This window comes from Brassica oleracea, chromosome C5 (assembly GCF_000695525.1).
Source record: "Brassica oleracea var. oleracea cultivar TO1000 chromosome C5, BOL, whole genome shotgun sequence".
Taxonomy (NCBI): Eukaryota; Viridiplantae; Streptophyta; class Magnoliopsida; order Brassicales; family Brassicaceae; genus Brassica; species Brassica oleracea.
Genome location: NC_027752.1, coordinates 19,998,901 through 20,021,535, shown reverse-complemented (window position 1 = coordinate 20,021,535; position 22,635 = coordinate 19,998,901). Strand labels below are relative to the sequence as shown.

Here is a 22,635-nt window from a genome sequence, read left to right as displayed (position 1 = left end):
AAAAACCACGTTAACTTACGACGATTTTACGAGGAAAAGCTTTACTCGGTATTTTACAAGGCCATTACGACGAAACTTTATTTCCTCGCAATTTCATCGTTAAGTCATTGTAATTTCACGAGGAATAGTTTTCCTCGTTAAATTTCCTTGCTAAAACTGTGTTTTCTTGTAGTGTGAGCGTACTGCACCAAACATGTTTCCACAAACAATCCTGTTGTTAAGAAAGAAGAAAAGTTAAAAGCAGCTTTCTGTTGCTGGGATTGTCCAAGTCCACCGTGGTGGGTGTGTGGGTGAACATGTTGGGGATATTTGTATATTAAATAATCCGGTCCAAGATATCTGAAAAGGACATATTATAAAGATTTGTTTTACATCTGTTTTCTTATATTACATCTACGATTTAGTTGTACGCACTATCCCGAATTTGTGTTAACAAATCACCAACTAATTTGAAAAGTAGTAAAGCAAAAAAGTATTAAGAGATTTTTGTTTAATAACTACTAGGTAATAATCTGCGCCTTACTCGGAATAAGATTATTAATTACGTTATTTTCTAAGATAAGAAAACATTAGATCTGTTTAATCTGGATATCGGTTTGGTTTTAGGTTGGATTTTTTATTTTTTAATCTACTAAAATATAACTACAATTTTAAATCCATATGTATTTTGGTTTGTTCGGTTAAAATGATTGAGTTTTCAGTGTTAACCAAAAACTAATATTATTTATTTGGTTTCATGTTATATGAACTTTAGACAGTCCTGATGTCGAATCAATGGTTCATATTATAATTTATAAATGCAGTAAAAATCAAATCTAGATAATAGTTGAAGGAAAAGAAAAAAATTATTAAGACAAATCATTTCATTACAATTTGGTCGATGGTGAAAGGAAGTATTAGAAAAATGAATATTCTAACTTCCAAGAGAGTTAGAATTCTCAGTTGTAATGAATATTTAGTTATATAGGTGCTCACGTCAATGTGCACATGTATGTGTATATAAAATAATAGTATTAAAATACTTCATAAATATATAAATATATAAATATACCGTTAAGTAACATTAAAAGACATCTTTGTTCAAAATAACACATGAAAGATAAAAAATTTAAAATAAAATTAAGTAAAAATAAAATAAGTCTAGATATTAGTATATTTTTCAAATTGTCTTCCTGTGTGGAACATTTTTATAACCCGTGTAACCTTGTATGTGAGTTTTATATTGAAAAAAACGTAAAGTAATACATAGTGTGAACGCAATTATGTAGAGTTTGGCTGAAAGACTCTCTACACGTGACACGTCAGCATACTCATTCTCAAATCATTGTGAAACTGTCATGTGGCGAATATCGTGTGAACACATTAATGTCAAATGTTTGTCTTTTAATATATAAGAGATGACATCTTTGATCCTACTCTAATTTTTACTTTAAAAAAGTTTGAAGTAACAAATGCTCTAACCTACTTCATTTTCTACTCTGCGATGGAGTGAAATAGATTTATTCTATAAATAAAATAATGTATTTATTTTTTGTTTATTATTTCATTTTGTGTTTCAAAATAGAGTAGATTTTTCTCAAAAAAATAGAAAATAAAATAGAGTAGGGTTAGAATAAAAACCAAATCCATTATGGAATTATTTTATTTTAGAGGTAAAAATAGTTTTTTTACATTAGAAATGTTCTAATCTTCGTAGGATCGGAGACTAGTTTTAAATGACTTTTTATGTGGCGGGTCTACAAACGTAAACCATCTCTTCTCCTAGCAGTACCTCCTATGACAACTCGGTTAGGTAGCGTTGAAAGCAACACTCCTATAACCGGTTGAGCCAACCTCATTTGACTACAACAAAATAATAAACTGCACGTCATTTTCTTTATAAGATGTTATTATTTCTCAGATAAAAAAAATCTCATATTATTCATTATAATATCATTTATTAGAAGTGTTAAATTTTCTCCAACCACAAAAAGAAAAAGTTAAGTTCAATAGTTCTTCTATTCAGATCACACATTGTAGCAGTCTACAATATGTACTTTGCACTTACGCAACGCTTCTCCGCACGTCCATAAAATTTTGATTAAAAAAACCATACCTCGAACGAAGTTCATAGTAGGACACAAGTGGAAGTTTCTTATATGGCTGTCTTTTTTTTTTTTTTTTTTTTTTTTTTTTTTTTTTTTTTTTTGTCAACTCATATGGCTTTGTCTCTTTCTTTCTTTTTTTGGCAATTGTTGCTTTTGGTTTCAATGCTCAACTGAGACAAATTTTTCATTCTTTTGATAGTATTAAATCCCAAATAAAAAAATAACAACATTTTGTCGGGTTCTATTTAGTAAATTAAAATAGAATTAATGGAACACAAATAAATAGAATGATAGGAATGAAATACAACCGAAAATAGAATAAATTTTATTCTATTCATTCATGAACAAATTTGTTATGGAATAATTTTCTTTGTATTTTATCTAATTAGTCTTAGAATTGGTAGAATGAGCATTTCATTCCATTCATAGCAAATGGTAAAAAAAAAAATGGAACTAATGGAATCAACCATTCTAGTCATTCCATTCCAAAATATTAAAAATATTGTAATCTAGTTGCATTCTAAGATTTATTTTCTGGTTTCAAATTTCAGTTGTGTATTCAGCTCTTGTAATTGTTTAAGTTAACCAATTTATTACATATTGGCCAAAGTTTATATTCTTCCTTAGAAACGCTTGGATGTGCTAGATCCGAGTTTGACTCCAGATGTTTGCACATGCACACGATTCGACTAAATAAACAAAAATACGGAACAGTACACATCGATCGGAATACACAGAAGTCGATTTTGATTTTTCCAAGTTGTTTGCTTCTAAGACCTAAAGCTACTAAAAGTTTACGTCTTTTATGGGCCTAGGCTTTATCTAATTGGGCGTATCTTGTAAGGGATAAAGATCTGTGAAGGGAAATTGGGGAGTGCTTGTGGAACTTGCGTCCAGTTGTCACATTTGCCTGAACAAATCTTGAACGAAAAGCAAATGAATCAGGTTTTCTTAAACGTTGCCAGAGCTACCAAAGTTATATCTCTCCAAAGGAGATATAGTTGCTCAGGTTATAGGGAAGTTTAGAAGAAAATTTGCATCCACTTTGGACAGAGTATTCATTATCGTTTTAAAAAACTATAATCTTGAAGATGATCTGATGAATGTATATCTCATATCTTGTTAGAAGCTCACGTAAAACTTCCAAGCCTGGTGGTATTTTCTATTTGAACATATGCATGCGATGCAAACATTATAAACATAAAGACATGTAAAGATTTCATTAGATCTCCCCTCAGGCTCTTGAGAATTTTGTTTTAGAAATCTACAATGGTTACAAATACACAATAAAGAAGTTTTAAATAGCACCGATGTTTTTGAGGCCAAGAACAACTCCGACTCCGATGATATGACCAACGGTGCCACAAGCCAAAGTGTCAGCGAGCGTGAACCCGGCTGGGTCACCCGTTTGTAGACCCGAGTCACGTGCCTCCAGCTTAAGTCCAGCGGTTGCTTTTCTATTCGCTGATGGTGCAAGTCCGAATCTCCCCGCGAACAACATCAGGGTTGTCGACGTTACCATTATCTAGTTAGAGAGTATCTAACATCAATCATTGCTTAAACTTGAATAAATGTTCATTTCATTTTTCTTCAATTACCAGATTTGTTGATGAACCAATGAAGTCACCACACTTTGCACCCAAAGCTCCATTTGCCTTGCGTCTCATGGGCTGAACAGTTGCCTATGATTTTTTTCAATAAGAAAATCAAGAATTAATTAATTTTAGGATATTTACAACAAATTATTTCTACAGTGTGATATACTTGATACTAGATCAATAAAAATTATTCATATAATCTGACAAATAATCTCGAATGAATCTACCATTAAAACATATAATAATCAACGACAAAATTGACCGTCAAACTCTTTATTTTTAAATTTTAAGCAAAAAAAAATTGTTAATGCTTGTACGTTTCATAAAAGTGAGAAGACGATGATGAAATCACATTTTTTAAATCTAAAAACAAATGAAAATTACTAACCAGGCCTTGAACAGGAGCTGCAGAGATCTTGCTGGCTCTAAGACCATTGAACTGAGGCAGTGTAGTCATCACAGTGCTCGCCATTTTCTTCTGACTTATTTTCGCGAAGAAAAAAACTTGTATTATCTTGGGCGATCTGTGTTGCAGATTTATGATTATACCAGTTTTTTTCTTCTTATTTGTCTTTAAAATGATTTAGCCAAGAATCATCGTGTGGCTTTGGCGATCACAGAATGGATTCTGCTTTGTTACTTCTTGCTGACGCGTCGTATAGCTATTGGTGAATTTTAACTCTAGATAAGGCTGTCGTGTCATTATCATATCACATTCACACCGCAGATTTTGTTTCTGAACCTGTTCTTATTCGGGTTTCACTTGAGGCCCATTTATAATTGAGAAGTTTAGGGATAGTGGTATCTTACGTAAATTTTACGAGACAAAGGGGTACAACTGAGAATAGGAAGTATACACATCATTCAGACATTGATTTAGTAGTCATCGACGTTCGGACGAACTTTCCGTGAAGAGACTTTCGAGCTTAGTCAATTATTTTCATCCTCAGTTACTTTCAACGAAATCTCAAATGAATTATTTGGTCAACCGGTCTACTTCTATTTCACACAGTATAACTATTAATTAATTTAATTTACTTTGAGTTCCACAATAACATTGAAATCTAGATGAAAAATTGAAAATTCAATGTTGTGTTTTTCTTTTGCTTCTACCAACTCCAAGAATGAAAGACCGAAAATTAAAGGATCAGTTAAGTCAAACTGTTTGGTCTTAAATTCCATTCTAAGCTGCAGGGTCAAGAAGCTTTTCTTTACACTGGAGTTTATGCAAAAAATTTGGCTGAAGATAGGGTAGAACTTTGGGAGGATTTGTGTCATCATCAAGACTCTGCTATGTTTAGTGGTAAAGCTTGGATGATAGTAGGAGATTTTAATGAGATTTTGGATGGGGAAGAGAGTTCTGCTTATCTGGAGGCTGGTAGAATTTCAGGAGGTATGAGGGATTTTCAAAAAATGGCGTTGCACTGCAAACTTTCTGATATGGGTTATCAAGGAGCTAAATTTACGTGGTGCAATAAGAGAGAGGTGGGTGTTATTTGTAAGAAGCTGGATAGAGTTTTGCTTAATGATATTGCTATCCAGAGGTTCTCGTCTGCTTATTCAATCTTTGAGGCGGGAGGTTGCTCTGACCATCTACGATGTAAGATCAATCTCTTTCCTACTGGAGAAAAGCTGAGGAAGCCGTTTAAATATGTAAATGCTATTGGGAAATTGGAAGTTTTTCTTCCCTTGGTGAGGGAGTATTGGGATGGGACTCCGAGACTATTCCATTCAACTTCTGCTATGTTTCGTTTCTCAAAGAAGTTAAAGGGGTTGAAGCCACTCATTCGGGAGTTGGGAAAAGAGAAGTTGGGGAATCTCACCAAGAAAGCAAAGGAAGCGCACGGGTTGTTATGTGAGAAGCAAAATCAGACTCTTGCTATGCCAAGTGACTTGGCTATTCAGGAAGAAGCAGCTGCTTATGAACGTTGGCTTCATATTGCTAGTCTGGAGGAGGATTTTCTGAAGCAGCGTGCGAAGCTTCACTGGCTAGAATTGGGGGATCAAAATAATACGACATTTCATAATGCCATTCGTTCTCGTAAAGCGCAAAATTCCATTCGGGAGATAAAGTGTAAAAATGGGAGCACGGTTACTCAGCAGAAGGATATAAAAGAAGAAGCAGTTCAATTCTTTTCTGAATTTCTTAACCGTATACCTGATGGCTATACTGGTGCATCTATTGAAGAACTGAAGGAGCTGTTGGAATTTCGGTGTTCAGAAGAAGACTGTACTCTGTTGGAAGCAGAGGTTACTGCAGATGAGATTCGTAAAGTTGTGTTTGCTATGCCGTCTAACCAATCGCCTGGTCCGGATGGTTTTCCCAGTGAGTTCTTCAAAACCTCCTGGTCCATTGTTGCTCAGGACTTCACTATTGTTGTTCAATCAGTATTTAGATATGGATTTCTACCAAAAGGAGTAAATTCGAAAATCCTAGCTCTTGTGCAAAAGAAAACTGATTCACTGGAGATGAAAGATTTTCGGCCTATAGCTTGTTGCAATGTGCTCTACAAGGTGGTTTCAAAAATCTTAGCAAACAGGCTAAAGAGGTTGCTCCCGCGCATCATCTCTGAGTGTCAATCTGCTTTTGTTCAGGGTCGGTTGCTAATGGAAAATATTTTATTAGCAACAGAGTTGGTGAAAGATTATCAAAAGGAGTCTGTCTCGCCGAGATGCGTGATGAAAATAGACATTTCAAAAGCGTTTGATTCAGTGCAGTGGTGTTTTGTGCTCAAAAGTCTGGAAGCTATAGGATTCCCGGAGAGATATATTCACTGGATCAAACTCTGCATTTCTACTCCTTCGTTCTCGGTTCAGGTGAATGGAGAGCTTGCGGGGTATTTTCAGAGCAAGAGGGGATTGAGGCAGGGGTGTTCGCTCTCCCCATACCTATTTGTTTTGTGCATGAATGTTCTCTCACACAAAATAGACAAGGCAGTGAAAGAGAGGAGGTTTCAGTTTCATCCTCGGTGTAAGAACCTTTCTCTTACTCATTTGTGTTTCGCGGATGATCTAATGGTATTTGTGGAAGGGACAAGAGAGTCTATAGAGGGGGCATTATCAGTGTTTGATGGGTTTGAGAAATGGTCGGGACTGTGTATAAGCCTTGAGAAGTCGACTATCTATATGGCTGGTATTAAAGAGGAGGAAAAGAGTAGTATATTGGTCAACTTTCCTTTTGCTGTGGGTACACTTCCTGTGCGCTACTTGGGGCTTCCTCTCCTAACCCAAGCAATGAGGAGATCTGACTATCTTCCGTTGGTGGAAAGGATTCGGGGGAAAATATGTTCGTGGACCTGTCGGTTTCTTTCATATGCGGGGAGGCTTCAGTTGATTCAATCAGTTCTTATGAGTATAATAAACTTCTGGGCATCTGTTTTCAGACTTCCTAGCAGGTGTATGAAGGAGGTAGAGCAGTTATGTGCCTCTTTTCTTTGGACAGGACCAGTTTTGAAGTCAACTGGTGCAAAGGTTAATTGGGGGGAAATCTGTAAACTTAAGATTGAAGGAGGTCTTGGGGTACGAGCTTTAAAAGAGGTGAATACTGTGTATGGTCTAAAGCTAATTTGGAGGATGCTTTCGGCTGACTCTCTATGGGGTAAATGGATAAAGAAGTATTTGTTGAAGAAGAGAAGTTTCTGGGCAGTAAAATCAAACTCTCAAATGGGATCATGGATGTGGAGAAAGATGTTGAAGCTTAGGGATATTGCAAAAGATTTCTACAAAATGGAGATTGGGAATGGAAGACATATATCATTCTGGTATGATTGCTGGTCGGATAGAGGTGTGATGTTTGATCTTTTGGGTGAGAGAGGCATCATAGATTTGGGTATAAGAAAGGAGGCTACTCTCGAGGAAGCGATCATGAATTTGCGTAGAAGAAGGCGCCACAGATCAGATATTCTTCAAGAAGTTGAAAGGATACTTGATTCGGTGAGAAGTAATATTCAGGGTGAGAGAGATGATGTCAGTAATTGGAAACGGAGGTCGGGATTCGGAGGGGCTTTCTCAACTAATGAAACCTGGATGATGATAAGGGAGACTAACGTGCAGTGTGACTGGTCTCGGGGTGTTTGGTTTGCAAAAGCAACTCCCAAATTTGCATTTACAACCTGGCTGGCTATAAAGGATAGACTATCCACAATGGATAGGATTATGAAATGGAGCCAAGGAGTTGATACTGCATGTGTGCTATGTAAGGCTGCTATAGAGACTCGCAATCATCTGTTTTTCGAATGCTCTTATGCTTCACAGCTATGGGAGTATCTCGCAAAGGGTATATTGCTGGGTATCTATTCCATCAACTGGTCTTCATTGGTGAGGATAGTTACAAGTGGAAGTTTGGATAAAAAGGGAATGTTCTGCATTAGATATGCTTTCCAGGCTGCTATCTATGCTATTTTGAGGGAGAGAAATCGTATCAGGCATGGGGAGAAACCTTTACCTATTGCCATGCTACAAAAGTTTACTGAGAAGGGGATTAGAAACAAGTTGAGTTTGATGAGTACAAGGAAGAGGAGAGGTTTAGAGACTGCTCTTCAATTTTGGTTTCAAACAAGACTTTAAATAGAATGTTAGAAATATTTTAAAGTTTGATCTTAGTTTTTAAAGAGGATTACACAGGATGTAAAAAGGCTTTTTTGGTGAATAAAATTTAACATTCATTCAAAAAAAATAAATAAATTCCATTCTAATATACGTACGTTTTTATAAAATATATAGTCAGATATTGTGTTTGCTTTTATGTAAATGCTCCTATCTACATATAGGAATACAGAATATTTATAAGATTGTAAATCATCATTAGTTGGCCTGTTATTAACAAGAAAATTGGAACTACATAACCTAACACAAAAGCCGACACAGCAGACTCTTGCTCTTGTATGTATGATTAAGCAGCCGTAACTATTAAAATTATCAAGCTGCCAAAGAATAAATGGTAAGAAGACACTGTCAACAAGGCGTATTATTATTACTTTGACCAACTAAGTAGAAAAAATTGAAGATGTCGTTTTCTTATCAAAGAGAAGTTTAGAAAATTAATTTCATCTAGATGGAGTTGTTGGATCTGGTTTATCTTAACCGAGACTGATTTTATTAGTTAATCACTTGCGCTTACTCATAATTATAACTAAACCGAGTATTAGACCGACAGTCACCGTCCGTACCGAACGATGTAATAAATTGGACCGGGTCAAAACATTTATTCTTCATCAATGATTTTGAGTCTTCCTAGAAGCTACATACAGTATATGCGCGTGTTATCATATAAGATTTCTTCGTCTATATAACACACTTAGAGATCAATTCCAAAACATATCAATCTCCTTCTTGCTACAACACACATCACTTGAATAACATTTAGAGATCAATTCCAAAACATATCAATCTCCTTCGTCTATATAACACTTCTACATCACTTGAATAATTCTTCGACAGATAAGATAAGTCAAAGTATGGAGAAGTCAACGATCAAAACTCCATTGAGAAAGCTAAGAAGAAGACGAACAAAACGATCCTGGAAACTGAAGCAAAAGCTCAAGCTGGCATGGAAGTCTATCAAGATCAGGGTCAGGTCACATCTTCCGAATTTCTTGTCAACCAAGAAACGCCTCACACACATGAAATCAAGAAATCAAGAACAAGAATTAGCCCAAACGGCCAGGAGGATCTGCAAAATCTCCAACGACGCCACCAACTCTCTGGCTTATCTGCTTCAGCTTCCAAAGTATTCAGCCTCTGATTTTCTAGACCGCGGGGATATGATGACTCCAGCTGCGTCTCCAAGGGAAAACATATCCAAAGCGTGGCGTGAGCTTCACGGTTCCAAGAACTGGGAGAATCTTCTTGATCCTCTGCATCCATGGCTGAGGAGAGAGATAACCAAATATGGAGAGTTCGTTGAATCAGTCTATGATTCACTCGATTTCGATCCTTTATCTGAGTTTTGCGGAAGCTGTAGATACAACAGGAACAAACTCTTCGAAGAGCTTGGTTTAACAAGACATGGCTACAAGGTAACCAAATACATCTACGCCATGTCTCATGTCGATGTTCCCCAGTGGTTCTTAAGATCATCTTTGGGAGAGACATGGAGCAAAGACTCGAACTGGATGGGTTTTGTCGCTGTGAGTGGAGACAGAGAGTCGTTAAGGATCGGTCGGAGAGACATTGTTGTGGCGTGGCGTGGAACCGTGACTCCTACTGAATGGTTCATGGATCTTAGAACTAGTAAAGAGCCGTTCGATTGTAAAAGTGAACATGGCAAGAATGTGGTCAAGGTGCAAAGCGGGTTCTTCAGTATCTACAACTCCAAAAGCGAGCTCACAAGGTACAACAAAGAAAGTGCATCTGAGCAGACAATGGAGGAAGTGAAGCGGTTAGTGAAGTTTTTCACGGATAGAGGCGAAGAGGTGAGCTTAACCGTGACCGGTCATAGTCTTGGAGGCGCGTTGGCTCTTATGAACGCTTACGAGGCAGCCAGAGATGTTCCGGAGTTATCTGGTAATGTTTCTGTGATCTCGTTTGGTGCGCCGAGAGTAGGTAACTTGGCTTTCAAGGAAAGGATGAACAGTTTAGGTGTTAAGGTTTTGCGTGTTGTGAATAAGCAAGACATTGTCCCTAAACTTCCAGGTATCGTGTTCAACAAGGTTCTAAACAAACTCAACCCCATAACTTCGAGGCTCAGCTGGGTCTACAGGCACGTTGGAACGCAGCTTAAGCTAGATGTATTCAGTTCCCCTTATATAAAACAAGATTCTGATCTGGCGGGGTGTCACAATCTAGAGGTGTATCTCCATGTTTTGGATGGCTTCCACCGCAAGAAATCAGGGTTTAGGGTTAACGCCAGGAGAGACGTTGCCTCTGTGAACAAGAGCACAGATATGTTATTGGATCATCTGAGAATACCTGAGTGTTGGTACCAAGTGGCACATAAGGGTCTGATCCTTAACAAACAGACCGGTAGGTGGGTGAAGCCGGTCCGTGCGCCAGAAGACATCCCCTCTCCATTATCGACCGGACCAAGACCAATTTATAGCTTATGAAAAATAATATATTTCAATTCCATTTGTTCGTTTTTTGAATGTTTTGTTTTTGTGAGTTTTGGTTACAACATTTAAAGTGAATGTACAGAGATCAAGTTGTGGAAGTATATTAGAGTTTGACCAGTGCTAAGTGCGGATATTTTTTTTCAATTTACTATTGCAATTTTAATTCTGTAAGGTTTATAATTAATTAAGTTTTTAAAATTCAAGTCTATCAAATTGTAAACTGTTTAAAAATCAAACATTTGAATTCAATGAAAATAGATCTAAGTTGTGAAAGTAATGCATAACTAGACATTGACTCGCGCGCCCGCGCGGATATTATTTTCAATTTGCAGTGTTTATATTTATTATTGTTTACTTATTTGTTTTAGATTTGTATAAGTGTGATTATCTAATTAAATCGGCGGAAACGGTGTGAGTTGGAGTTCGCTATAAATCTTTCCGGAAATCGCAAAGAAAGAAAACAGTGTAGATTCGGGTTTTTTTAACCAAAAAAACATAACAATCATATTTATATGCTGGGTAATAAGGTTAAGCATGATGGGTTTCGATATTTACCAGATGGTCCACGTTTTTTTTTAATATGATGCACAAATCATAATATTATGACAGAGTGGCCCAATTAGTCTAACTAAGTTAATTATGTTGGGCTTTCAAATTTGAATTACCATAACTATATATATATATATTTGTGTGCTTTCCAATAGTTTTTATTATTACTGTTTAAAGAATATATTATTATAGCTTTTAAATATTCGTAAAATCACCATGTTTTAGTAAAATTTAATAAAACACCCACTATATTATCTTATTACTCAAATATTTCAACACTGACTTTAATGTTTACATTACCAAATAAAATGATAATTTTAACAGCAGCATACTTTTATAATTGGACACCGAACAAACTGAACAAAATACATCAATCTCAAATCTCCAAAAAAATATAATTGTGTAAAATAAATGTTTAACATATAATATTTTATAACATACACCCGCACGGGTGCGCAGTATTATTTTCAATTTGCAGTGTTTATATTTATTATTGTTTACTTATTTTTTTTTAGATTTGTATAAGTGTGATCATCTAATTTAAGCGGCGGAAACGGTATGGGCTGGGGTTCCCTATAAATCTTTCCGGAAATCGCAAAGAGAGAAAACTGTGTGGATTAGGGTTTTTTAACCCAAAAAACATAACAATCATATTTATATGTTGGGTAATAAGGTTGAAAGGTTTTGGTTTACATTTGATTATGTTAAAATTGACTTGGTTCAATCCGATTAGGTTAAATTGCTCATGAGCAGACTTCTTTGTAAATTTACAAACAATATTTTTTTTTCTTTATTTTTATTGTTTTAATAATTTTAATATACGATTTACTAATTTTCTTGTTTTATAATTTTTAATATTTATAGTATATGATTTTACAATTTATTCATAAAGAACTAAATTTCATTTTAAAATAATGACCTTTTGTAGACTACAAAAGACGTCTAAAATGAAGTAGATTTTATTGTAAGTCTACTATATGCTAAACCACAAACTCAAACCCTAAATGTTTGTTTGATAATAAAAAAGTTTCAATTATTGTATCAAATATCAAAATATACAAAACATAAACTACTCAACATTAATATGTAAATTTTAGTCAATAATATAAAAAAATCTAAATCTAAAATCTATCCCTAAGAATCTAACCCTAAAAGACATCATTATTAGAACATTTTGTTTCTAAACTATAAACATAGGGGTGGGCGTTCGGATACCCATTCAGGTTCGGTTCGGATCTAATCGGGTTTAGGGTTTTTGGGTTTAAAGATTACAGTCCCATTCGGGTATTTCTAAATTTCGGTTCGGGTTCGGTTCGGATCTTTGCGGGTTCGGTTCAGGTTCGGATAACCCATTTAAATTTGAATAATATATGTCAAAATACCTAAAATTAACATATAAATTGGTTTGATTTGAATATTTGGATAGAAAATCAATAGATATTTCAAGCATTTTGGTGTGTTGAATATATTTTAGCTATTTCAGATATTTATTTTTGACAGTTTATGTATATTTTCAAGTATTTTAGACAACATAAAAGTATCTTATATATTTTGGATGTTTTTAATATATATTAAATCTAAAAATAAGTAATATATTTAGGTATATAAATCTATTTCGGTTACATTCGGGTAACCAAGATACTTCGGTTCGGGTTGGGTTCGGTTTCGGTTCTTTAGATACCAAAATTTTGAACCCGTTCAGATATTTAATCAATTTCGGTTCGGATTTGGTACTATTTTTTCGGATCGGGTTCAGTTTGGTTCTTCGGATCCGGGTTTTTCGCCCAGCCTTTGATAAACATTGTCCAACACATGGTTAACTAAATCAATATATTTTCTTTTAAATTGTTCAATTATATTAAATTTTAATTTTTATACCTCATATTTGTTTAATATTGATGTTTTAAAAACATCCACAGAAATTATTTTTTTATATTTTAAAAATAAAATTATTAGATCAAATTACGATATAGACTTCGGAATAAGTCTACAATGTAGACTTCTTCGTAGATTTATACCCACTAGATTTCTCTCTAATAAATGTAGGCTTCTGAATGATAAGATCATAAAATAACTTCCTATTTTTTTTGTTTGGTCATAAGATGTAAATAGTAATTTGGCTACTTTTTTAGATTAGTTTTGTATTTGATTGAATATATGGTTTGCTTTTGTATTTCAAATGGAGTTTTAAGTTAGTTTTGAGAAATCCCCATGATAAAAAGTGTGATACAGTTACATAATTTGTAATTCCTTATAAATATACATTTGTAATTGTATTTATATTTTATAGATCAAATACGACAGATTATCCTTTTTTTTTGACATCGAACTGCTGATCTATTACTCAAACTTGAGGTGGTCTGGGGAACCAGACCGGAATATAACAACCAATGTAGTACAAGTTCCTATGAAAGGATCTTGCTATCTTAGCTAATGAATCAGAAGATACATTTTCAGTTCGAGGAATAAAAACAATTGAGAATTCTGGTAATCTGCTCTTCAGCTTCTGCAGCTCATCTAGTTCAGTGGAGAAGTTGGGCCATGCTGCTGGGTCTTGAATCATTGAGACGAGATCTTTACAATCGGTGCCAAAAGCCTGACACGTCGATAGTTGAAGCATGCATTCCATTGCCCATAAAAAGGCCTCAAGCTCCGAATGAAGTGGTGAGATTCTTCGTCGTTGGTTTCTTGCTCCCAATAGCTGAGTGGTTCCTCCTGAGGTTTTCCATGTCCATCCATAACCACTAAAGAATGCATCATGTGTCCATGAGCCATCTATTAGACATCTCTCTGAATTTGTTATCTGCTCCGGGATTATTCTAACTGTTTGTTCCTCTTGTTTAATGTTTGCTTCGAACCAAGCATGACATTCAAATTAAGCATGTCAGACAGTTTCCAAGGGGTCCCTGTCTATTCCTCTGAAAAGTTTATCATTCTTTGCTTTCCAAATATACCACATAATCCAGGGATATGGGTCTTTATCCAATTCCGGGTCTTCTATGTCATTTTTCCTCCAAAAAAGATAATCAATGTCGCATAATGACTCGTGGTAGGGAACAATGGTGGCGGGGTTGGGGTTGCTGCATGCGCCCATGTCTGTAATGATGGGGGACACTCAAAGATGGCATGATTTATAGTTTCATCATCTGCTCCACATCTTGAAAATGATTGTCGCATCGCATGTGACGATGTGTTAGGTTATTTGATACTGCTAATTGTCCAGAGATCGACTGATTATCCTTTTCAAATGTATTTATACGGCGTTATACATATTTCCACTGAATATTCAAACAATCAAAACAATATCATATGTAATTCACCTTTTGTATAATAACATATTTGGTTGTCTCAACAAATATTTCATTAATCTATATATGTCTAGTTTTCTTTTACAGTAACTATTTAAATATATCATTTACATTTTGATTTTTATATAATTTAAAATCTAGAACAACATATATATTCAATTTATTTTATATGTAAATTATTATTTTTCAGTTGGTAATACATACCAATAAACTTTCACAACATTTTTCACACTAATTTTTTTTATGAAATAACAGAATAGAATAAAACATCATAATATAAAAATAATTTTTTAAAGAAATGATTTAATTATGTTTTAAATTTAGAAACTACATACATTAAATTTTCATTCTTAAGAATCGATAAAAATTAAAAATATAATTATATTAACATCATTTAGCATATTTCTATATAGAATTCCATATTTTTATCATCTAGAATTCCATATATCTACATATATTTAATAATTTTATTATTTTATCATAAAAATTCAATTATATAAGACCAAAATAATTTTAATTACATAATTTTGTTACATATAATTAATATTTTTTATTATCAAAAATCTAAATTATTTAAGGCTAAATAAGTATTAGGATTTAATTCAAAATAAATCCTAATACTTTTTTGGTGTTTTTCAACATAATTATTACAATTATAATGGGTCTACATATTAAAAATGGATTGGGCTACTTTTAGTTACTCTAAAATTAATTATATGTCCAATATCCTAACCAATTATTTGGCGCAAAGAATAATTAGGTAGGATTCAGAGTAAAAAAAGAAGCTGAATTCTTCTTAGAGAGAAAAGTAAGGGTTTTTGTTTTTCTTTGTCCGATCAATCGGAAGTTCTTTCTCCAACCGATTGATCACTATTGTTTACTTCCTATTCCCAACTGATCTTGAACTTCTTAGATGGTAAGATGCGAGTCAAATCCCAAACGATTTCATTTTTTTTGAAGATGTGTTTTTTTTTGGGAAGTGATCTACATGCATATGATCTATGAAGCCTAGCATGATTAAATCGTTCTTCTTTTGTAAGTGTTTTGGGTAAATCTTATCTCAAATAACCTTATACTTTGGAATTTGATAGATCTCCTTATTCTTATTTAATTCTAGATCATCTTGATTATTGTTCTGGCTACAAAGATCTGTTTGACTTAAAGTTGGATTTTTGTTTTTTGTTATCTTTATATCATTGGAGGGTTTTATATATTATTCTAAATTCAAATGGGTGTTCATCCAGTAAGATTGATTCACTTTAAATATGCAGCGTGTTTATCTTGGCATAGTTAAATTATTAAAGCTTCCTTTTCGTTCACATTTTTTTTAGATGCCGAAAGAAGCAGAGGTTTGCAGCTGCTCATCTCCAAACAGTTAACAGAAAACTCAATGCTATGAAGCAAGTTTCCCACTTGGTCTATGAGAATGGCCTCATGAAACACCATCTCGATACTGTAAATTCTTCACCTTAGTCTCTATTAAACTCAGACTAAATTTATAGAGATTTATTGCAGAAACATCTCGACACTGTAAATTCTTCATCTCGACGCTGTAATTCTTCACCTTAGTCTCCTTACAATTCTGTTTGATACTCAACCTGAACTTTCAAGAAGACAACAGAGCATATAGAACACCACAAAGTTAGTAAATTACTGCCGAAGTTTAACTCTTATAACACTGAATTATCAAATGATTAGTTCATGAGATGAGATGAAATTAATGTAGAACATATACGATTAGAAATGCGATAGGTCCAGCCTTATATTTATTTGTTTGCTTTTAACTTGATCGATTGATTCATAACTGGTATGTTATGTGAATGATAGTGTTATGAACAACTAAAACATGAAACTAAAAACTTTTAAAAGAATAAAACTAATGAAACTGTATGATTTAAACAAAAGCAATAAAATATTTGACAATAAGAATGAAAATATGGATACAAAATAGAAATCAGTTCACCAAAACCCTACGCATGTATCGGTTGTGGGGATCTGAAACCTGCATTGACCAAAATAAATTATCCAAAATAATGACTTGAGCTTGAGATTGTCATTTAGTTTTAAATGGTTTCACATTTTTGAGAGGTGTGAAACATTGGTAGACATTTTTTTTGTTTCTGATATTAATGTGAATGTGGTCGTCAATGTAGTGTGAATAGTATATATAGTTCTTTAGGTGAGATATTGTCGTTAATAACTTTCAAACTAAATTAATTGAAAGCTTGATTTGCAAGTTGCGTAGAATAGGAATATACTAAATGTTAGGAATATTTGGCAAAGATTTTTACGGTTAGATTTAGTTTAGATTTGATACTTGAATTGATATTTCCGATTCAGTTGATATCTTGTTTTAATACTATGTCCAACTAAATAATTAGAAAATCTACAATCGTTGATTTTCTGTTTGAAAAGAATAAATTAAAATTAATTTCGGATACAATTTATTGACAATTAATATATTAGCTAAACCAAATGGTTTTAAAATTGTATCTAATTCATGTAATACATATAATTCGGTTTAGTGATGTTATCTACAATTTCATTACTAAAGCTATATATTAGTTCTGGATTGTAATTTTAGTGCAATTAGATTTTGTAAAAAATGATTTAACAATCTCAGTTTACTAATTTATATAATTTTTTTCATGCAGATATTGAGATTACAGTGATATAAAGATGAATCCCATTTTGGTTACAGATTTTGTGGTTAGGATTTTCACGACATTTTGGTCAAACAAAGGTTAATGAGCCAAATCGTTTTGTCATACGTGAAAGCCTTTTCTAAATAACAGTGAATGTGGTTAGTAAATATTTAGAAAAAGTCAGGATCAATTTATATTTGTACTCATGTTTTAATAGTTTAGATGGTTGCGTTTACAATTTGATATTTCATTAAACATTGTGAACTTTATCTAAGAAGCGTAGAAGAAAACATATATATATTGCCGTTTGAAATTTTGAATAATCTTCCAACCAGTTCCTAGTATATAAAAAGAAATTTAAAATCCTAAATTGATTGCTTGTCTTAAAAGGTATCTTCTACAAAGTCACAAGTTACAACAACTGAAGAACACATACAAAGAAAGACCTAAGTACACCCTAAAATCACAAAACAATTAAAGCTTCTAAAAAAACCAAGAAAACAAATCTATGAGATAATTAGGGACTGGAATCAAATCTTAAGCAGCTGATATTGCAGCATAGTCTTGATAACGAGACATTGCGCCTTTAAACTGGTGATCTTCTGGTTTGTGAGTGCTCAAGCTATGCGGAATGAAGGATCTGAAAATCTCCTCGTGGTCTGGACTCTGCTTCAGCTCACGGCAAGCCACCTCGAGAGCCGTGTGTTGGAAGCCTAAGTAAAATTTTCGGCGACACACGTATCCGAAGATGAGAGAGATGACGATGAGAGGAACCAAGAGGGTCGCCCAAACGAATAGCTTGACTCCCAAGTAACCAAACATAACGACTTGGAACAGAAACAATGCCGCTAGTATGCGGGTGTGAATATGTGGCCACATCCTTCCATAGCTCTCGTATGACGGAACATACACCTTCAGCGCCTGCCATAGATCAAAATCACGTTTGTTACCGATCAAGATCACCTGAAAACATTGCTTAAACCTAATAGGGTTTTATGAGAAAGCCTGACCTGATTCCTCAGGATGAGCCACCCTAAACCGAAGTAGATAACGCCGAATACAAGGATTAAAGGAGCGATTACCGAATAGCAGAAAGTGATTGTGAGGATGAGCATGTCGCTGGGAACCCTAGTTGCGTAGCTTAGGTCTCCTGGATACCAAGCTTCTTTGACCTCTGCTTCGGTTTTGTATAGATACTTCTTTTTCAGATGGAATATTATCAACGGTATGATCCGTGACAGCTCAAGACCATAGCCAATAAAGAACCTGAAAGTTTCAATAAACATTTATAGAACAAATGCTATTTTATATAAGTCGAGAGGAAGTAAAACTCACTTGAGAGCAACGTAGGTCAAGAAGAAAGTAGCGTTCTTAGGGAGGCTAGTAGCCAAAACGGTTACAATGGAGTTGGGTTTCTGTTCAAGAGCCTTCAAGTTGTCGAACAGAGACCCTGCAAGTGTCACACCGATGAAGACATTCAAGACCGAGAAGTAAAAGTACTTCCCCGAGGCAGCTCTAACGGCGTGGCTCCGCGAAGGAATCCCCTCGGATTTAGAGAGGAACATGAGGAACTTAGGCAACATCGCCAAGAAGATGATGAGCGCAATCTGAGGAAGGTAAGACTCAAGGATGGTTCTTATGAAAGTTATCTTCACAACCGGCTTTATAAAAGGAATAGCCTTCTGGAGATTCGCAAGAGTGGTGATCGCAGAGACAAACGCGATAGGTATCATGTAAAACAAAATGGTTATCGCGACAATGAAGTAGATCAAGTATTGTCTGATTAGTCTAGTGAAAAACTTGATGTTGAGATTCTCCCAGAGGATCTGGCGAGGCTCAGGTGCTTCGGTCACTGTCCATGTATCGACCATCTGGCTGTGTAGAGACTGTGCGGCTAAAGCCGCAGTAACTCGGTCGGTGAAGAAGACAATAGCTGCTGTTTCCTGCTTCTCAGCAAGAACCTTTTTCTGCTCTGTCTCTAGTTTGGCTACAGACTCGTTGATTAGGTCGGTATAATACTCAATGCTGTCTACTTTTTTTCCGGCCAGACCAAGCAAGCCTGTTTTGTTCGTTGGTCGGTTACTAGTCGCTGCAAATATCGCTTCTGCACGTGCAAGCTTTTTCTTGTAACCTTCCAACCCTTCCCATATCTTATTAACCTACAAAACAAGAAACATAGGTAGAGCTGTCAAATGGTCTGTCTGGCGCCCATACTGTGGACATTATTGGCCGGTCCATAAACCTGTACAATGTACAGCCCATTTCAATATAATTTTAAATCTCGTATATTAAAACAAAATTCATAACCTTGATTCATATGTGATTTTTTTTAAAATAGACCTAATGGACATATTCCTAGAAAATCATGTTACATTTAATATATAATCTTATCATTTAAATTTTGGACATACCAGAAATTTTTATTGGTCTATCAATAATTGGATTTAAACAATAGATGATCCATTGGATTTATATATAGTATAAATTAAATATATATAATTTAATGTTATATACTATACCTCTATATGCTAAATATTTAAATATTTGTCGATGTTAAATTTTAAAATTATAAAGATTTTTTTTTAAATAACAAAAATCATATTATCTAACAATGATCAATCTTTAATTCCTTAAACCAATGAACACAAATTTTAAACTATATAGGTTATTTTAAAAATTAAACAAAAACTAAATGTTTATTATTTACTCGATAATATAAATCTATGAAGCGAAAATTTTAATTTTTTAAAAACTTTATAAATTTGTGAAATATTACAATATATTTGAATATTAATCTTTATATATATAGCAATAATCCAAAAAAATATATATAGAAGAAGATACAAATACATGTGAAAGTTTGAAACAATCTATTCAATGAAAAAAATATACAGTAAACTTATTATGTTTTAAAAATTGATAGACACATATATATTATAATATATATCAATTTAGAATTAAAAATAAAATATTTATATAAAAATAAATGAAAACAAAAACCCGAGATTTAGTTCATCTAATTATTTCATAAGTTTTAATTTTCTCCAAAACCATAAAATCCAGGTTTTCCGAAACCCTAAAATCGTGTTTTCCCGACAAAACATGCTTCGTAGGCGAAAGAATTAAAAAAGGGATAAAACTTTAAGACAGAACAAGAAGATACCTTTCTGTTTTCTGTGACGACAAGCGATCTGTAGAATGTCTCGGGGTATATATCTCTGAAAAAAGAATCTATAAACTCTTTATGTGTCTGTCCGTTAGGTGGGGAAGGTATATCCCTAACAAGAATAGCGAACTGCTCCGGAATTGTATCAGCAGACATGAGAGCTTGAGCTCTTAATGTAGAGACATGCTTATAAGCTTTCCATAACATGAAATATGTGACCAGAGATATCCAGTAAACCGCTCCTAGGAAAGCCCACAGCCTTGAACTCTTTCTCTGGAAAACCAAAAGGAAAGCATTAATTAAAAGGAATAAAACAAAAGTTGAATGAATGAAGTCAGTGTTTTGTTTTAAATTACTGTGATGTTAGCCATTGATAGATTATCAAGTTGGCTAAACGTTCCTTTGCTTGTGGTGTCTGTTACGTTCCTTGTGTTCTTTATACTCTTGTCCGTAGCGGCTAACGGGAGTAGAATCGGTAAGATGAGAAGACTGGACAAAGCAAAGATCCCCAGAACTGTTCCAAACAAAAGCCAATTTCAAGACCATCAGAAACACTTTTGTCAACAATATTAAGGAACGTAGAAGACACTGAACATATCCATAAGAAATAAACTGTTTTGTCTTTTCGTTGTACTAAACAACAGGTAATAAAGATAAAAACATACTTAGCATGATTAAACCTAAACCCCCATTTGGGTTTTTTTTTTTTTTTTTTTTTTTTTGGGTCTGATTTAAAAAAAAATTAAAAACGAACCAATCGCGGGCTGACATGTGTCGGTGGAAACCGAGCAAACATAGACAACAACATACAAACAAAAGGAAACGTGTTTTTTCATCAAATTGTCTCCAAAGATTAAAACTTTCTTACATGAAACTCCAAACCCAGATCAGAAGCAACGAAATCAACCAAACAAAAGCTGCAGAGAAAGAGAGAGAGAGAGAGAGAGAGAATGTTCGAACCAGTGCTCAAGAAGACGAAGTAGACTGCAGTATCGACGCCGGATAACTTAACGACATCTTGTTCAGAGGAAGTCAAAGCTTCACGGATCCAAGCAAATGAGTTTCGGGTCAAGGAGCTGCCTTCCCAAGGATCCATCCCTTTGAGGATCCGGTTCGGGTAGTAAATGGAAACGTTTCCGGGTCTACGAGAAAGCCAGGTGAAGAGGAACATGAGAACGAGGAAGATGAATGCTGATGTCCCTAAGGACAGAAGAAACGCTTCAAGTTCCATCAATCTCTCTCTCTCTGGCTATGTGTCTCTGTTTCTCTCTATTCCTCAAGCGCGCCCAGTTTTATGGGGAAGAGTTATGGTCAAGGGAAAGTGAAAAAGGTAGCCGTTTAAAGCAAAAGTAACCGTTTGTCGTTGAAGGCTGTGAATTAAAGAGAGATATAAAAGTGTGGGTGCGAGGTCTCTCGTTGTTCTTCCTTCCTCAGGTAATTGAAGGTGAGAGGAAAGGTTTTTCGTTTGTTTTGTTCACAGGAAAGGAGAAGAAAAATATAGAAGAAATTCGGAGAAAGATTAAGAGTATTGCTTGTTCTGTGGAAATGGGTTTTGTGGATAGGGAAAGAATTGGTTAAACGGTTAGGAGATGATGAGGTGTACTAATAAGAGAGTGAAGTGCGTGTTTAAGAGGATCTTCGATGTACATCTCCAAACATCATCTAAATAGATTTGTTCTAATGGATGTCTCTACAGTATAATTTTTCTATTTTAGAAGAAATATAGAGAAATTTATTTATTGCCTCTGTATTTGGAAATATAAATATCAATTTTCTATATTTTTTCCTATAAATAGAAGAACTATATAATAAATGTATATATTGGAGAAAATCCACATCTATAATAAAGTTTTTATATTTTAAGAGAAAATATAGAGATGAAAATAAATATGGGTTAAAGATGGTGTTTGATGAAAGAGACTCTATGGAAGAAGGATGTAAAGGAAATCGGCCAATTCATACATCAATAGAGAACCGCAGTCCCGATCAGTACATACACTCTATACATGTGCTAAAACATATATCAACTCACATTTTTTTTTTAATTTCATACATCAACCCACATTTTTAGATTAATTCATACATTGACCGTTAGTCAAATTATAACGGTGTCTTATGTGGACTAAACGGATGATTATGCGGATTAATATGTTTATTACGTGGATTATTATGTCCAGTTTAACCAAAAAACGACGTAGTATTTGGTTCTAATTAAACTGTGTCATTTTGT

The 22,635-nt window shown here is 34.3% G+C and overlaps 3 protein-coding genes across 4 annotated transcripts; 1 reads left to right on the top strand and 2 right to left on the bottom strand.

Moving 5' to 3' along the window:
- Positions 1-3,222: 3,222 nt before the first annotated feature.
- On the bottom strand, positions 3,223-4,329 carry LOC106343947 (photosystem I reaction center subunit psaK, chloroplastic). Its single transcript, XM_013783310.1, has 3 exons — positions 4,074-4,329; positions 3,686-3,769; positions 3,223-3,612 (listed from the first exon to the last, which is right to left on the bottom strand). The coding sequence occupies exons 1-3, from the start codon at positions 4,155-4,157 to the stop codon at positions 3,385-3,387; spliced, it is 396 nt and encodes a 131-aa protein (XP_013638764.1). The 5' UTR covers positions 4,158-4,329; the 3' UTR covers positions 3,223-3,384.
- Positions 4,330-8,988: 4,659 nt separating this feature from the next.
- On the top strand, positions 8,989-10,854 carry LOC106292915 (phospholipase A1-Igamma1, chloroplastic-like). The gene has a single exon (XM_013728579.1). It carries the CDS (start codon positions 9,142-9,144, stop codon positions 10,729-10,731), a length of 1,590 nt encoding a protein of 529 aa, XP_013584033.1. The 5' UTR covers positions 8,989-9,141; the 3' UTR covers positions 10,732-10,854.
- Positions 10,855-17,601: 6,747 nt separating this feature from the next.
- Positions 17,602-22,084, bottom strand: LOC106343640 (CSC1-like protein ERD4). 2 transcript variants are annotated; one of them, XM_013782908.1, is made up of 6 exons: positions 21,366-22,084; positions 20,762-20,919; positions 20,403-20,678; positions 18,575-19,398; positions 18,322-18,505; positions 17,602-18,160 (listed from the first exon to the last, which is right to left on the bottom strand). In XM_013782908.1, exons 1-6 carry the CDS (start codon positions 21,634-21,636, stop codon positions 17,777-17,779), a joined length of 2,097 nt encoding a protein of 698 aa, XP_013638362.1. In that variant the 5' UTR covers positions 21,637-22,084; the 3' UTR covers positions 17,602-17,776. The 2 variants fall into 2 exon arrangements, with proteins under 2 accessions (XP_013638362.1, XP_013638361.1); XM_013782907.1 differs by having other exon boundaries at positions 18,250-18,505; positions 21,366-22,082.
- Between the last annotated feature and the right edge of the window lie 551 nt (positions 22,085-22,635).